General features: G+C 47.1%; 4 protein-coding genes and 1 non-coding gene across 5 annotated transcripts; 2 read left to right on the forward strand and 3 right to left on the reverse strand.

Annotated features, from left to right (window-relative positions):
- Window positions 1–1,922: 1,922 nt before the first annotated feature.
- On the forward strand, window positions 1,923–2,002 carry F5891DRAFT_t66. Its single transcript has one exon. It is a non-coding gene; the product is annotated as a tRNA-Leu (tRNA).
- A 2-nt stretch (window positions 2,003–2,004) lies between these two features.
- F5891DRAFT_1031132 (uncharacterized protein) lies at window positions 2,005–3,339 on the reverse strand. The gene is made up of 3 exons (XM_041361594.1): window positions 3,071–3,339; window positions 2,475–3,009; window positions 2,005–2,421 (listed from the first exon to the last, which is right to left on the reverse strand). The coding sequence occupies exons 1-3, from the start codon at window positions 3,228–3,230 to the stop codon at window positions 2,160–2,162; spliced, it is 957 nt and encodes a 318-aa protein (XP_041226561.1). The 5' UTR covers window positions 3,231–3,339; the 3' UTR covers window positions 2,005–2,159.
- Window positions 3,340–4,846: 1,507 nt separating this feature from the next.
- F5891DRAFT_276516 (uncharacterized protein) lies at window positions 4,847–6,046 on the forward strand. The gene is made up of 3 exons (XM_041371179.1): window positions 4,847–4,954; window positions 5,018–5,029; window positions 5,077–6,046. The coding sequence occupies exons 1-3, from the start codon at window positions 4,926–4,928 to the stop codon at window positions 5,861–5,863; spliced, it is 828 nt and encodes a 275-aa protein (XP_041226562.1). The 5' UTR covers window positions 4,847–4,925; the 3' UTR covers window positions 5,864–6,046.
- A 133-nt stretch (window positions 6,047–6,179) lies between these two features.
- Window positions 6,180–6,395, reverse strand: F5891DRAFT_951257 (uncharacterized protein; the record flags this gene model as incomplete). Its single annotated transcript, XM_041375029.1, has 1 exon — window positions 6,180–6,395. One exon carries the CDS (start codon window positions 6,393–6,395, stop codon window positions 6,180–6,182), a length of 216 nt encoding a protein of 71 aa, XP_041226563.1.
- Window positions 6,396–7,872: 1,477 nt separating this feature from the next.
- F5891DRAFT_1128282 (ABC protein) lies at window positions 7,873–14,215 on the reverse strand (the record flags this gene model as incomplete). The annotated part of the gene is made up of 38 exons (XM_041364263.1): window positions 7,873–7,983; window positions 8,038–8,099; window positions 8,156–8,241; window positions 8,289–8,544; window positions 8,595–8,610; window positions 8,670–8,733; window positions 8,784–8,864; window positions 8,917–9,118; window positions 9,161–9,185; window positions 9,239–9,291; window positions 9,345–9,417; window positions 9,471–9,519; window positions 9,573–9,732; window positions 9,785–9,868; window positions 9,918–9,955; window positions 10,094–10,118; window positions 10,174–10,216; window positions 10,270–10,372; window positions 10,419–10,499; window positions 10,548–10,589; window positions 10,610–10,670; window positions 10,722–11,123; window positions 11,175–11,241; window positions 11,293–11,337; window positions 11,387–11,500; window positions 11,553–11,666; window positions 11,716–12,114; window positions 12,170–12,287; window positions 12,340–12,406; window positions 12,457–12,507; window positions 12,561–12,705; window positions 12,758–12,810; window positions 12,920–13,097; window positions 13,157–13,291; window positions 13,349–13,393; window positions 13,449–13,796; window positions 13,966–14,017; window positions 14,067–14,215. The coding sequence occupies 38 exons, from the start codon at window positions 14,213–14,215 to the stop codon at window positions 7,873–7,875; spliced, it is 4,197 nt and encodes a 1,398-aa protein (XP_041226564.1).
- Between the last annotated feature and the right edge of the window lie 1,993 nt (window positions 14,216–16,208).

The following is a 16,208-nucleotide window of genomic DNA, read 5'->3' on the forward strand; positions in this document are numbered from 1 at the left end:
TGAATGGTAACTTTCCAGTAAAGTGCTAACAATACTATCTGTTCTCATTGATTCAACGACGGAGATACCATTGTTGGTGTCGACACTCTGACACACAGTGTGACTGTCCAACATCTCGATGAGCGATAACCGATAGTGTCAGAAACTGGGGCTCGAAGCCTAAGTAGTCTGCTGACTCTGGGATTATTGTGATCTGTTCTGGTTGTAGTGTGTCCGAATGTCGGCTGGTTGATTTTCAGGCTAGCTCGGATGATGGGACATCCGACAGGTGCGGCTACTGGCAGACTGGTGGTCAGTGATCAATGATGAGTTTCGAATGAATTTTGAAATTACGGTTTGTTATACAAAGCTTGTTGAAATACAGATCCTGGTAGACAGTCGTCAGGAGACCACATCACAGCGAGATAGCCAAAAAGACTATTGCATCCTGTCATGGAGAAAGGCGCATGGTAACTTGTCAGAATACCATTGATATCGATAATTTTAAACATGAAACAAGATAAGTTCGAACAAGGACCTACTAGTACATACGTGGCAATTACATCAGGAACTATGCTGACTCATACTGAAAAGCGGTTAGCAAGCGGTGACTCTGTTGCTCACTAGTAGGTGAGAGAAACTTAGAACGCAGTGCCTCCCACCCGATTGTCTTATTTAAATGATTATTATCTTGTCAAGCGATTGAGCTTCTCATGTTGCCAGACTGTTGGACAGCTCTCACTAGGTATGCCTCAAACCCCTCATAGTATGTACGTATACAGTCACTGGCAATAGATTCAATTCGGTCGAAGTCAACCGTGACGCTGATTTTGTCTTTCCTCAATATTGATATAGGTTTATCACTAACGCAATAGATTCTGATGCCGCTGCATGTGCATGTTATATGATAGGTACACCAAAATTCCTTTTGCGTACTAACCGCATTGAAGGAGGCGCTGAACGTCGAAACCCGTCTGCACTCGAGTACATCGTCCGTGAAAAAGCGAAAGGCGTTAACTTGGCGTCAGCCACTGCTAGAGTCGAAGTTACCCTCCAGAAAGGTAGGACAAATTGGTGACCCTTGAAGGCAAGTGCCAATTCACTGGCACAGTCTCTTCATATCCTACCACTGATAATCTCACTTTCATTGAGCAATTTGAAAGTGTTCCCCACATCATGGACGGGCCGCAATGATTAAGAACCCTTGATTTACCCGACAAGGCTCGGTGCTAATGGCGTTGCAATGGTTCCTGCGCGAAGCTCTTACTGACCTGGGCCCGGCATCCGTCACAGACTCGCCTATACCCCTCCAAGCAGAAACAACGTTACACAGATAAGCATCTGTCGTGGATGTCAACGCTGGTTTCAATATCAGCCTCCACCTTATCCACTTCTAAGAACGCTAGAAGCATCCGGACGACTACAGATCCGCCTTTCCCGGGCTTTTCCCACTTCCTAAAACGTCTGGTTTTGAGAGTACTACTTCAACGCCGGTTTCCCCGAACTCTGCTCAGTGATGGTTACACGGTCTTTGTGAGTTCATTTGCTCTGGTGGCGTCTAGGTAGCGTTGCAATTGTGTTTCGGCTAAATATATAGCCTTGGGATATGCGAATTGGTGAGCATGTTACATATTTCATTGATGTAGAAATCTCTGGAAAACTGATTTGACTTTCTGATTCTGGTCGTGCTTTCAACTCGTCCACGATAATATTTCGTAGGGTGTTACCGATCCATGGGGTCTCGTCTGATCAACTGGCTAGGTGGCGTTGGTCGGGGATACTGTTTGTGGTCTCGGTACCTGGATCTCGTACAACGAGAAACATCACGCTGACATCGAAGGTTCTGTCGTGAGTTGTCTGGCGTGGGAGGCGGCACTCAGGAGTAACCTGGTTTATGTGAGCCTCGTTGCTTATGGTACTCATCGGGACAGCGATCATCACATGGCTAGATGGCCGAGCGGTCTAAGGCGCTGGAATCAGGATCCAGTCCGAAAGGGCGTGAGTTCGAATCTCACTCTAGTCAAATTCTTTTTCTTTTTCCTCTATAAAAAGGAGTCATCCTTTGAATAGGGCTAGGGTAATAACGTGTTAAAGATCCAACAAATACATAAATGTGTGAGCCAAAAAAGTGTATGGTGAGTAGTATTCTAGTTGGAGGTATAACACTGTAGGCAAAGTTACTAAAGGTCCGAAGTGGTGTCGGAGTCTGGAGGCCCTTCCTTCCATTTCTCCCACATCTTTCTGCAAACCGTGCTGGCAAGGACAAAGGGATCGGGCGTCCTTGCTTTTTCCCACATGCGGACAGCGAGTTCAGCATGGGCGCCCGATTCAAAACTACGTTGTAAAGTGGTCAAAACCTTGAAGGATGGTGAAAGAAGGTCGTGGATTGGTTCCAACAAAGGGGTGAGGGGAGGAGGTAGTTTTACTAAAGTAGACTCTTGCCTGGAATAAACACGATTAAGCTTGATTTGCGATTAATGCCATAAGTGACTCACCATGGATGTCTGGCCTCTTGCTTAGGGAACAACTGCCCATCGACTGGATATGGCGTGCCCTCGAGCTGGATGTTGTCTCCATCTGTAGGCGTGCTGTGAAACTGCTCCCCTGATTGTCTCTGATGTTCTGCCCAATAATCGTCCCACTGCTTCTGCACCTCGTCCTTGTGGCGCTGCCAATGATCCTGGTGATCCAAATCCCACATCATGAGGTCCAATCTCTCCTGCGTTGCCCACCGACTCCTACTCGTCCAAAGGTACCAGCCCTCCTCCCAATACCGTATGTCATCAGACTTGGGTGTTGATAAGTTGTCTACATTAGGCTGGCCCTCAGGTGGAAGGGGGTAACCGTATTGCTTTTGAGCGGCTTTCTCCTTCAGTGCATCATCGTGTGCGATTGCTGTTCTAACTTCATGAGCAAAGACCCTGCGGAAGCATACTGAACGACACGTCGGTTCGCGGCCCTCGGTGCGTCCACGGGTAGTCTGAGAGCAGTACGAAAAGCAGCGCTCATCGGTCTGTGGTGAAAACTTTCCTGTAAAAGCACGGATGATATTAAACTCGAATCCGGGAAGTAGAGAAGATTGGCAGCTTGCCAGAGGGGTGCCGAGTCACTGAAATAGAAGGAAGTGGCCACATACTTGAGCGGCTTTGCGGTTCCTTGCGCGTGGTGGATTGGGTGGCAGTGTTATGAGGCAGCTCCTTTCCAGTGGAGTCCTTATTTTCTGCGTCTGGAGAGTCCATTGGGTTACTCATAGGAGTACACGGTGACAGTCGGTTAACAAGGGCTTTGGTGCATGAGTCTCGCAGCCCCGCATCGGCGTCTCGGCAAAATTAGGTTCGGAGTTTTAATTATGCCCATAACAGAAACGGTCACAAAATTTTGTCCCTTCAACCGCATCGTCTGAAGATTCGCTGTCGCAGCACACGCACGGAAAGGTTTTACTTTCTTCTTTGGCTGCGGGGAAAGTCCCCGGAGAAACAGGGTTATACCTCCTCGTTCGCAATGGAAATCTCCCAGCTCTAAGAGCGCTGCGGGGAACGAGACTGGTGGGGAAGGTCGATTTACTGGACTTGTTGCCATCAGGCTCAGGACCAGTTCCGCTTGCCTGCCCTGTTGCTTTCTTGATTTCGAGTGCTCTTCTAACTGCACGGCTATGCGAAGATATGAGCCTGGTCGTGTTCGAGTATCTTGGAAGACGGTTGGCGCTTCGTTGCTCATAGACATAGTTATGCGATTGTCGACACTGCTTCTGGCATGTCATCAACTCAATGGGGCTCACTCTCATTCGATGTGGTTTCCCACCTTTGGGCGTTATTTTTTGACCTTCCGAACGCTTGCCGTTCGACCCATCTAATTCTGTGTGGGTTTTAATTATGGTGAGTAACTGTTTCGTTTTGGTTGACTTATGATGTTGGTTTTTTCGTTGAATTTCTTCAGGGAGTTGACCTCTTTCGAGGGTGTGCTCCACAACTTGACATCCCCTGACATTCTTTGTCTTCTTGAAAACTTGTTTCTGACTCGTCCTTTGTTAGATGCAAATCATGGGCCTTTCAAATCGGACAGCCGGAGTTGTAAATAACGTGTTGTAGGTCTGGCTCGTATTTTTGTTGTCTATGTAAATTTTAGAGTTTCGGTGAAGACGTTGCACCTTCGGAAAATTGTTTGTGACCAAATGGAGTAAAAGTTTTGCTACAATGTTTGTTCTGCAGTAAGTACATATAGTGTCATCAAGTGCAAACGCGACAACTTTACTTTTTATCTACCGTGGTCGGTGGTTCTTTGATCGACAATGACATGAGGCAACGAGTATAAATCGATGTGAATCAGTCATTTGATCCTCACTTCATAAATCTCTCGATAACGTATTCAGTGGCGGCAGCAAATACTGATGTCCGACCCGGGCCTGCAAGAGATTCTCGCGCGCTACTCTGATCCATCCCAAAACCCATACGTGCAAGTCCGATCACAGGTGCGTGGTGCACTTCTCTGAAGAAATACACTGATACCTTGACTTTCAGACGCCCGAGCCGAGTTCATCGCAGCATGTGGCGCAAACGCTACATTCTGGATTTAACATGCCCTTAGGCACTCCTTCCGCCAACCAGTGGAAATCAAGATGGAAGCTAGATATGAAAGTGGTCAGTAACATATTAGTTTTGTGGCGCCGTGTGCTAAGGCGCCACATCGCAGTTCGAGAAACCCCTGCAGGTGCTGGACTCTAGAGGATATTATATCCAGTTTCCGACTTCGAGGTCGGTTTATCACGATGAAAGTCCTCATGAATTCTGATTAGGCCTGCAGGACCCATTCACAGTCATGCGTGCAGCAGATTCTGCCAGAGCATGCCAACTCTGCCGAGTCTTCATGCTACGCAGATGCGAATTTACGTGTCATGTCAACCCCTACGCACGATGCTGCACCTGTGAATCACACACAATCAGCTTCTGATGTTCCACACATGCTCTCTTCCCAGTAGGTATTGTTATTCGCATAGATACAGGCAATCTGATAGCAGTTCTAGATCCTATGTTTCCCAAAGGCTCTGGTCCAAGTAGGTGCCGTTATTCACGCACATACACAATCTGACATCAGTTCTAGACATCAGTCAGACTCTGAAGCTATCGAGGAGACGATGAGTGTCCCGGCTCTTACCAGCCTTGACGTACAGTCTTCCGCGTCTGGCGGTCATGTAGACCCTATCTTTATCGCCAATGAATCAGATGTATCGTTCATGTCAGATCTATATAGGCCGACGCTGATAGACGCAACAACGGACAAAGAGAGAGGGGGAACAGATGAGGAAAAGGCAGATTCAAGAAGGGAAGCAGAGAACAGGGAAGCAGAAAAATTGGAGATAGAAAGAATGGGGATACAAGAAATGGAGTTGGCAACCAGGGAAGCAGAGACAAGGGAAATCGAACGAATAGAAATAGAGAAACCGGAGATAGAGAGCCAGGAGTCTATAGTGGCTAACGAGGCAGGGACAAAGAAAGAGCCACGAGTTTCTCCCGCCACGAATACCTCAAAACTTCTTCGAACAGAGCGCAAGCTTAACAAGAAGGATCTCTTCATGGGCTGGTACAAGTCCAGGGGCTCGTCAGAGCTTCGGTACCCGCGCGAGTGCATAGCACCCAAGATCGGCGATGTCTATGTGCACTCCTGCAAGAAAGAGGGCCATCCGAAGTTTCAGCTATGGGTGCGACAGATCAGCCGTGGGATGACCATCTGGGTCAAAGCTCACATTTTCCACATACACCCCAAATTACTCGACCGCAGATTAACGCTGGCGACGACAGGGGAACCCTACTGGTCAACGAGACTTTCGCTTTCGGCTTCGGGAAGTCGGGAGAGAGCTGGCAAGATTGCAGACATGATTCTGTATTGACTAGCTTGGTGGCTTGGTCCTGCAGATGGTACTACTTTACACTAGGGCTGACCCAGACGATAATGACATACTACAATACTACTAACCTCAGGCAATCTAGGGACCTTGTACAATTACCGTTGACTTACTACGATCTTCACTTGATTTTCTAGGTGTAGCGATGTGCAAATGGTGACTTCATATCTAAGTTTTGAGACGTGGCACTAGCACACAAGACAACTTGTAAAATATGTCGTTCAAGACGTTTATTTACCCACATGCCAAGACTGTTGGAAGCTCAAACGTGTCCCTGGAAGTATGGCAGGTTTGCAAACCCTCAAAAAGGATGACCCGTCCCATGTCGTACGCCTTTGCCACTCGGGATAGCAGTCGGAAACTTCTGCAGACGAAAGAAAGAGACACTTCTCACTTTACTAGGTCTGCCTTCGTAACTGGACTCTGCGTCAACTGTATCTGGTAACCATCGTGGAATCACTGCGCATTCCCATATAGGGGTAATGGTCGCTGCTTCAAAGCCGATAAGACCAGTCATTCAAACTGTATCCGCATCTGTAAAAAGTGCCAATCCGCTGAAGATAGAATCCCTTGGTACTGCTGTGAACATCCAAATATAGTGGAGGATCGACATCTGTTGGGATCGACACTTGATGAGACGCATGTGTCGGGAACACGAACAATATCATTGAGAGCATGGCAAAATGGTGTGCCAATTATGGGTTCAACGACGAAGTGGACTGAAAAAGGGCTCAAGTAAAGAGATCTCGCTCTTTCCAATTGTAGAGCGAATATCCAGAAGATGGTGTGTAACCTGATCACGGTCTTTCCTATCTCCAGTTCTGACTGGGAGGGGTACCTTTATGTAAGTGCGTGGGGCATGAGTGAGACAAGACAAGTTAGGTTTTTCGCGACCTACTTTTTCATGTATTACGCCCAAACATTTTTCGATGCATCAGAGTCCCGTGAATAGATGAGTGCAGCAGTGACCTCGCAAGTCGCCACTTTTGCCAAAAAAAAAGAATGACCTTTGATACCAGCACGAATAAGATATATCTGTAGCACCTCCAAATCTAGCTTATCCTTCGTAGACAAGAATGAGGCTACCCGAATTCATTGATATGACATCAAAAAGGGTGTCATTCTAACCACGGGATATGATCATATAACCATTTACCCATGGTTGAATATCGAGTAATAAGTTGTACCAGGTAGAGGTCAGACGTACCCTGTGATGATATTTATCAGTCAGCTTCTGCAACCTGACTTGTCAAAAAGTGATTTATTAACGACCCTCGAACTTGTCGTCGTTCGCGCACTTTGAAGACCCACGTTTGATATATCCCGACTGGTACATGCTTTTGTTTTTTGAAAATGGCGTTGAAATGAGGTCACATCTCAAGTCGCTTTCGATACTACGGCCGTACTACACCGTGACAAGGTAAAGCATGGAAATTTCAAAGGATGGTCACCGACGGTGTAAGATGAAGTTCTGATTTGATTCATTTGAATGGACTCACCTCGTGGTCCGTGGGAAAAGTTGAAAGATGATCCCCTTGCAGGACACTTCACCTTTGGCTACGGAAGGTAATCGTCGCTCCCAAGAGCTCGTTGATATATGTCTCAATCCGATCACATACAGGCGCATCTGTCCAGGACGCTACTTTTCCGAGCTCTCTCTATGGGCTGCCGTTGTTTGTATGCTGTCCACTGTTCGGATCACGAAAGCCAAAGACTCGGAAGGCAAGTATATTCCAGTGATTCCGGAGCATACTACTAGTCTCGCTGTGTTAGCAGGAGATTAGGACTCTTGTGGCATGCCTTATTGATCTGATCCTGAGTCATGACTGTTACAATGCACTACTAGCCCCTAAGAATTGAAATGTAGCTCGGTGAACAGCAAGGAGCTAATAAGTTGAATTTTGCAACGAGAAAAGCATAGTAAATTTATATATGTATTATCTGTGGAATACATAACGGCATGGGGCTTTACCAACATGAAACTCCGTCATTGTTCAAATCCCTCTACTTGTCTCTATATCTTTCAATGAGATGTTGCTCCTCTCACACATTCTGCGGAAAATTCCACCCTCCATTTTGAAGAGATTGGATGGTGTGTCAAATTCCTTCGAGAAGGTGTGAGTTGGTGACGGCTGAAAGACGTTCAAATATCAACCTACTGCAACAAGGCCAGCATCGAGGACCAGAATCCGGTCGTATGAAATGATAGTTCGAAGTCGGTCTAAGGTATCATTAATTCTCCAGTATTGTACCGAGTACAAAAATGAGATAACGCACGAGCAATACAAAGTAGTGTGCGGTCCTGAAATTCCGTTTGGATTGTGTGCTGAATCTTGTTATCAGTATCGAGATCGACAGAGGCTCTAAAATGATCAACACCACACGTCCAGGAGAAGAGCATATAACTAACGTGGCCTCATCAAGCACAACGACTTTGCAGTCTTTCACTAGAGCACGAGCTAGACTGAGTAGAGATCTCTCCCCAACACTGAGGTTCGCTCCCTCGCTTTCGATGGTGCTGTCAAGGCTGTGGCGTCCGACGTCATCAATGGAGCATGCCTGTTTCGAAGTGATGCTAGAATCAAACAGACAAGATCGTTGCAGCGCGTCCCACAGCTCCGCGTCACTGTGATGGGAAAGTGGATCCAGGTTCGAGCGCATGGTCCCTGGTAATCCTTAAGCTTCAAACAAGAGTATGTAGATTTACGGCACTAACCGCTAAATAGAAGAGGCTATCGAGTTTGTACATCAGTCCTTGCTGTGTTAGCGTGTGCATGGAAACTTTACAAACATCTTGTGGGATAATAGAAATCTTGGAGCGGAGATCTTTAAGGCCAATTGTAGATATATCGACACTGGAAGCGGTGAAAACCAATATATTTGTCACGAGGGACAACCGACGTACCCATCAATGGTGATTGAACCGCCAGACAACTCAACAATTCGAAACAGTGCGAGCATCAACGAAGATTTGCCAGCACCAGTCCTGAAGGAACATTGCATTAGCACATTTTCGTAGATCCGACAAACTAGCTAACCGTCCCACAATGCCTATCTTTTCGCCTCCCCTGACTTTGACTGAGATTCCCCTCAACACATTGGGAAGGCCTGGTCGATATGCCATTTTAACGTCGTTAAATTCGACCGCTCCATGTTCGGGCCATTGCGCTGAGGGTTTTCGTTCTTCAATCTCATGGGGAGCCTCTCGAGGCATCGTGTCGCTTGCGACGTACTGTACCACTGCGAGGTGTAAGCGAGATATCATCAAAATTAGTGGCTCACATCGTTCCACTGCATTCATGTAATTCTGAGGCAAACGACGATTGAATAGCCTGTATCAGAAGATAAGGAACGCCTCACCTCAACGTCTGCTGTTTGTCTGGTTAACTGGCTACATGTTTGTGACAGGACGGCTTTGACACAAGATTCATCATGTATACTTTAGTGGCGACATCAGGAGACTCACTGGTATACGTCAGTACCAACCCTATCTGGGCTGCGTTTATCCCGGAGACGTCCATCACCGCTAGAAGAGCAACCTAGCATTCGTTGAACGTAAGGTCACGGTTTTTACCATTCAATAGATGCCTACAAGGAAGATTAATATGCTTCCCATAACGTCTAACCTTATTGCAAGCCATCTGAGAGAAACTAATGAACCAACAAACGCCAAGATATGTATAAGGTAACCCACCTCTGGTTCGTAATAACGATGTATAGAGCTCTGTCCTCCAGATCAACGTAGTATCTATTGGCGGCAATGAACCGCTTCATTTCTCCGTAGCTTCGTATGGTAGGAATTCCTGTTAAAGTCTCCGAAAAGTGGGCATACAGAAGAGAGCGAAGCATAGAGTCTGATGAACAATATCAGCAGCGTATTTCTAGGTCAGCAGCACCATAACAAACCCAGGCGTTTAACCTCACGGGCACTGGCTCGATAGAACGCAGCGAAGTAGCTATAACCAAGAGCGATGAAGAATACAACAATAACTAGACAAGCATGAATCATATCCTTGCAAAATTATGTCTATTTACTGACCAAAGTATGGTTCAAGGATAGAAATGATGGTGATGGAGCTCATAAGGGTGGACTAGCGTATAGACAACTGGATCTCCATAGTCAGTGTCTGTAAGCAAAGTGTGCGGCTGACGTACGCCACCTCATTGACTCTGGACCATGCATGAGTAACATTTCACCGTGCGGTGACAAATGACTCACGTGGTAATTGATTGTCAATACCTGAGAAAAAGGTTTCAGCAAAGTATAGCAAAACACAAGTCAGTGAGATGCTGACTATCGATATCTTTGCCAAAGATGCTCAAGATTCGCCCCACAGGCTACAGGAATATATTATGCATCTGTTTGGGCGCTTCCATACACAACCACTCACTGTAGTGTCGAAGAAGGACATTGGTGCATGAAAGACATTACGTACGGACCTGTGGTGCAGGTTTTGAGATACATAAGAAGAAATTATATCCATTCCGATACAACTGCATTGAATGAGCGTGCCGTCATCTGCGGTGGGAACCGACTTACGGGAAGAATGTGAAGATTGCTTGAGCAACCCCTAGACAGCCATACAGCGTCTGATAGAACGAGTTTGGTCGTTCGAATTTACTGCGCCAGGATTTTAGAGAGGGACCAAGTCGATAAAAAGACACTGACTTGCTCTCCCACCAAACTAGCACGTACGAATTCAAGATCAGGCTTCCCTGCATCGCAAGGACGAATAAAAGTAGTAAGGACCTGTTATTGAAGCGCGTCCCGCAACCAGATAGGTCCAGTATACTGTGAAACTGCTTCAACCTCAGGAAACCCTTCAGATGAGCTTGATCGCACCTCCCCAGATCACAGAGCCCGTCGACCGCCTCTCTTTAACGATCAAGCGACCCTCGAGTATGCCATTGCCAGTAGCCTCTTTTCTGGCTTGTTCTGACTTCAACTTCACATCTTCGATGGTAATGCCTGTTTGCGGAGTGACTCCCTCTGCCTGGCCATCATCATTCTCATCCGACACATGACCACCGAACTCCAGGTCCAGACGCGCAAAGTCTCCGCCGCGGGAGATTAATTCCTCGTAAGTCCCGCTCTCTGTAATGATGCCATTGTTCAGAGTATAGATGTAATCTACTTGGGAGAGGAAGTGGATCGCATGCGTGACTAGAATGACGGTAATGCCACGATTTCGCAGGGCACCCACGATGGCATCTTGGAATAACGATTTTCCGACGTGAGCATCCACTGAAGGCATTCATTAGGCCTGATAGACATAAGATAAACCACATTGCTCACCTGCCGAGAGCGGGTCATCAAGGATGGCAACTTCAGGGTTAAAGTACAGAGCACGAGCAAGGTTGACCTGTGTGGAAAATCAAATTCGAGTCCTATCACGGAGATGCCATGAACTCACTCTCTGCTTTTGGCCACCGCTGAGATTGATCCCCTTTTCTCCAATCTGAAATAGAGCATAAACAGTGATATCAAGTTGGATTCATCCGCCATACCTCAGTCAAATCCCCATCTGGGAGCAGTTGGAGATCAGGAAGTAGACAAGCGATCTCAACAACGCGCCAGTATCTGTCTTCCTCGAAACGTTGGCCAAAAGTGATATTATCACGCTGGGGTAAGATATCAGATCTATTCGCTCTTTGAGAGCGACGCTGTGCTAACCAATGTAGTATTCTGGATCCATGCGGTCTGCGGGCAATAACCAATGCGTCCGCCAAACGAGACATGCCCAGAGACCTTCCTCATCTCTCCTATTAGACCTTGCAATAAACTGGACTGTTCATGGGTCAGTAGTCATTTTAAGTATCTCATTCGAGAAGATTACCTTGCCGCTTCCGACAGGCCCAACTATAGCGACGAGCTGGCCTCGTTGGATGGTCATGGTCACATTCTTTACCTTAAAGAGAGGGGCTTCCTTTCCGGGAACGGGCTTTTCCATCTTCATGTCCTCCGTCACGCTCCTGTCCTTGCCCTTTGGTGAACTGCCGTCGCCGGGTGCGCCAGTCTTCAAGCTCAAAGCATGACCAGAATCTTTCGCGAACGACTCCCACTCGAACGTCGCACCCTTCACCAGAAGCGCAGGTTCTTGGTCCTTGTCGATCACAAGTGTATCTCCAGAAATAAGCTCTGCGTGAAACACATGCGTGAGCCGCTGAATTGCGCTAGATGCATCAGGGATAGCTGATAGAGCGCGAGGCAGAAAGAACATCGGTTGCCTGAGAAGCTATTTGTCGATATATCAGGTGCATGTTTATGTACGCTGCGGGACACGACCTCACCTGGAACAAACTCAGCGAGCTGAATATGATGGCAACATTAAAGTTGTGTGCCGTAAGGGTGTACGTGACGAAAGCTAGTGTAGCGGCGAGGACTGGGACCGAACAAGCGAGTGCCAAGCTGGGTGGATTTCATCAGCAAGCGTCGCCATGCTATCACCATCTGGACCTACTTCGCCGAATTCGCATGGAGAATCCATCGAACACCACGCAGTTCCTTCTTTCGAAGCTCAAATATTTCTAAGCAGCGGTCGTGAGCATGCTGCTATTCCTCGATTCAGCATACTTACTTTGAAGGAATAGGATCTCGTATGAGAAATACTTGACAACGCGTATGGCCCCTGTGCATCTCTTCAGTATCCTTGCACGTCCCAGAAGCCCCAAGTTTACGTACCGAGTACCTCTAGCAGGACCTTGGCTCGCTGATCAGTCCATTTCATCGACTCTAAGCGAATACGGTGCTGCAGTGCCATTGACTTCTGTTGAAGTGGAATCATGAGGGCGAATAGCGAGAAACCAGCAAGAGCAGATGGCCCAAGCTAGTTTTCACGCGCCGTTAGAACAAACCGAAGTCTTCGAAATATAACAAACCTGGGTCAAGAGAATGATCAAACAAACTATGATTTGAATAGGCGCGGTCCAGGCTTGACAACAGTAAGTTATCTCAATATGAATGTCACTAGCCCCATATACTGACACATGTGCTGGTAGCGAGATTAGTCAACGACGCGCGCATACACTTCAGTATGCGACTCACCAACCATTGAGCAGCCGCATCAATCCTGCTCACGTCTGTCGAAATATGATTGACCAACGCGGCGTTGCTGAGTTTGACACGTGCTTTGCCTGTGAGGTTTACTCCACGCTCATAAATGCATGTTATCAGTGCAGCCCTAGCCAGTACGCCTGTCGACATTGAACGCCAATAGAACTTGGAATGCGTAAGGTGAGCCGAGCTTATCTTCAAGTCACAAAGTTTCACAAACAGACCTGGTGGTTGCAGATGCTGACCGTCAAGGTAAGCGCAAAGAGCCCAATAGCCATGGCAATACCACGACCAATATTAGGCACAGGTTCTCCGGCAGTATTGGCAGCAGAACGCTCCTCCGCAAAAACGATGATTTGCTGTAGGGAAGAACAAATATCAGATGTTACCACAACCAAACACAGGTTGCTGTTTACCCGAAGGACGACAGGACCCATGAGCTGTATCGTATCGCCAAAGACCTGAATCGTGTCACAAATTATTATCATAAAAGTAATTCAGGAGGAAGTCCCATGCCTTGAATGCACCTCCTATCCAGAACATACTAAGAAAGACATCATTCAAGGCCCAAGTAAGACTGGCCTCTTTCTTCCCAGCGGATTCTTGCCAATGTTGCTGAAACGCTGCACGTTGCTCAGACCATTTCGTGCCTTGTTTCCTGGAAATTGCACTCAAGGCCCAGCCCGTACGCTTGAAGAGAGATGGTCTGAGTTCTCCACTCTCAAGACGTGCATTCCAGTCGGCTGCTGCCCTAATACGCCGCTGCCATGCAGCTTCAAGTTTGGCAGCAAGGACGGCCGACTCTCTGGATGTGTCTAGTTTGTATAAATCAGACGCTTGTAATGTACGTTGATATCCGAGAACCTAGATAGATGCGTCAAAACAGTATAGGTTCAAATCGGGGTTCAAACAAACCATTATACCCGTTACCCAGGAGTACGTGAGCTGAGAAAAGATGGAGGCGTTGGCCAAAGGCGTTAGCTGTACATAACTGAGTTCTTGGGAGGAAACAACCAGCAGAGGGTTCGCGCACCGCTGCATCCTCCAGAGACGGGGGAGCTGGACATGGCGGGTTCTTAGGTGACCTGATAGCGGTTTGATGAAGGTCATCACTTGTAAAATAGCTTCGCCCACCACAACTGCCACCATTTTTGACGAAATTTGGTATATCCCTTGCCAGTATCAAGTTGGAGGTGTAAAGGTTGGAGGAGATCAGTTGCGTTAACCTCCACGATGTCTTCCTTTTCGCCTTGCAAAGATTCTTCTGATCGTCGAGAAGCCATACAGAAAGAGACTGGAACAGCAGATACTGGGCAGATGAATGGCGGCCTATTAAAAAAGGCTAGGCGAATGGTTCCGTATGATAGATTACCCGAGATGTGCGTGGCCTGCAAAGGCGTCAATGAACCTCGCCGTCACCTGCCGGTTGTAGATTCTACTCGGTCATAGCAGATGCTTCGCATCGAGTACTCGGATCAAGCTAAGCCTCGGCTCTACTGCATAATTAAAGTTCTACGTTGCGATAGCCCCCATTAACATATCGCCGAAAAAAGTTTGTTTCCATACACGTACCGTGACGATGCCAGCAGGGAAGAGTCGCAGACTGGTCTTGCAAAAATCTGTTATTTAAAGTCGAAAGAGGTTGCATCATATTCCCCTTCATATTCTTAATTGATTCTGCCTTGATTTTGATTTGGGAATTTTCAAAGGTTTGCGCCGGGTTTGAAATTGTCCGCGCTCCCTTGCTGGCAGCCCCCGCTGGCCATGAACAATGAGTGGAATACGGTCTCTGTCATCATCTCTCCAGGTTTCTCAGCCTTTGATAAGCGGGTCCTTTATTCCACGTATTCTTTGAGTCCACCCTTGACGTGGCGCCGATGGACAACCATGTTGACGACGAAACATTCTGAAGATGAACATCGATGGAATCAGTGAATGGTATGATGATAATTATCCGTCATCTCTGTGACCGGCGATAATCAAGAAGGAACGATGTATTTCCCCTGAGTTGTCGCCGGGCTTCAGAAAAGTTAAAATTATACACGAGCAACACGACGCGACTTGATGTTCACAGCGAATTGAATTGCCTTTCATGGTTTGTTTGTCCGTATTGAAAACAAAAGGCAAGTCCGAGCCAAACTCATCCGACGCACGTTTAAATTTTCTTCCTGCTCACGGGCAGTTTTCATATATACGAACCATTCCACCGTGGAACAGCCTACATGTTCAAACGGCTCGTCAAGGCTTCAAGCGGGACTTATATGCAGCGGCTGCGCCGTACGTCTACCAATGTGAGCGCTCGCTTAGTACACATGGTTCAGGATCAAACTGTGAACATAAATGGAGGCCTCCTTATATTTGCGGGCAACGAAAATATGGCAGGAGCTGTTGGGCATCCTCAATGCCAAAGCTTAACATCGATGCCATGTCAAGTGATATCGTGTACTGGGATGACACATCATCATTCGCCCAACATCAGCCAGCTTTATGAAAGTTCACTGGGAGTTGTTGAACAAACGTTCCATCCGCGAGCTTTTCATATTAAGTTTTCGCAGTGCATGCGTCCATGGAGTATCGTGATTTGTACTTTTGCAAAACGTGTCAGTTCGTCATAGATCTCCCCGGTGTTCCTCATGGGATGAAGAAACACGTGGAAACCTTTGTCAGGTCTTCGTGATCTGGCCTCTCATGCCACATGCTTTACTCATTATGGATTCAATGTATGGGTACGGAACTCTGCCAGAGGATTGCCATTTATTGTCTTTTTGCAGGTTCTAACCTTGTTCGGGAAGTACTTTTTGAAATCGGAAAGGAACGACTTGTGCGTAGCTCGGATCTTTCTGTTGACATATTGAGTGGACGCAGATCTACTGGTACTATAGTGACTGGACAGTTGCTGGACGATCCCTCCCTAGGTATCGCAGCAAAGTTCCTGAATGAGGATTCTCAGCGGATTCGGATTCGCCGATGCACGACAAGTAAAATTCAAAATCATATACGAGTCTTAGGTAAAATAGGGTTTGTTTATAATCCAAGTTTACACGTCGAAATCCTGTCCCCGTTATGCATATCAAGTCCGTTTCAACTTTGCATTCCTTCCTACTTATCGTGGTACTCCACGTGCAATCTCGCGCTCTCTGAAATCGATGCAGTCTCCGAAGATACCGTCCCAGGGTTTAGGCACAAAATATCACTGCTCTACGTCGAATCCAATTCGTCGAGACAGCTACCTATCGCACTGCTAAGTCTGCGATGTGACGTTCTACTCATTCTGAT

Source organism: Suillus fuscotomentosus (assembly GCF_016647785.1).
Source record: "Suillus fuscotomentosus strain FC203 chromosome Unknown F5891scaffold_24, whole genome shotgun sequence".
Classification (NCBI taxonomy): Eukaryota; Fungi; Basidiomycota; class Agaricomycetes; order Boletales; family Suillaceae; genus Suillus; species Suillus fuscotomentosus.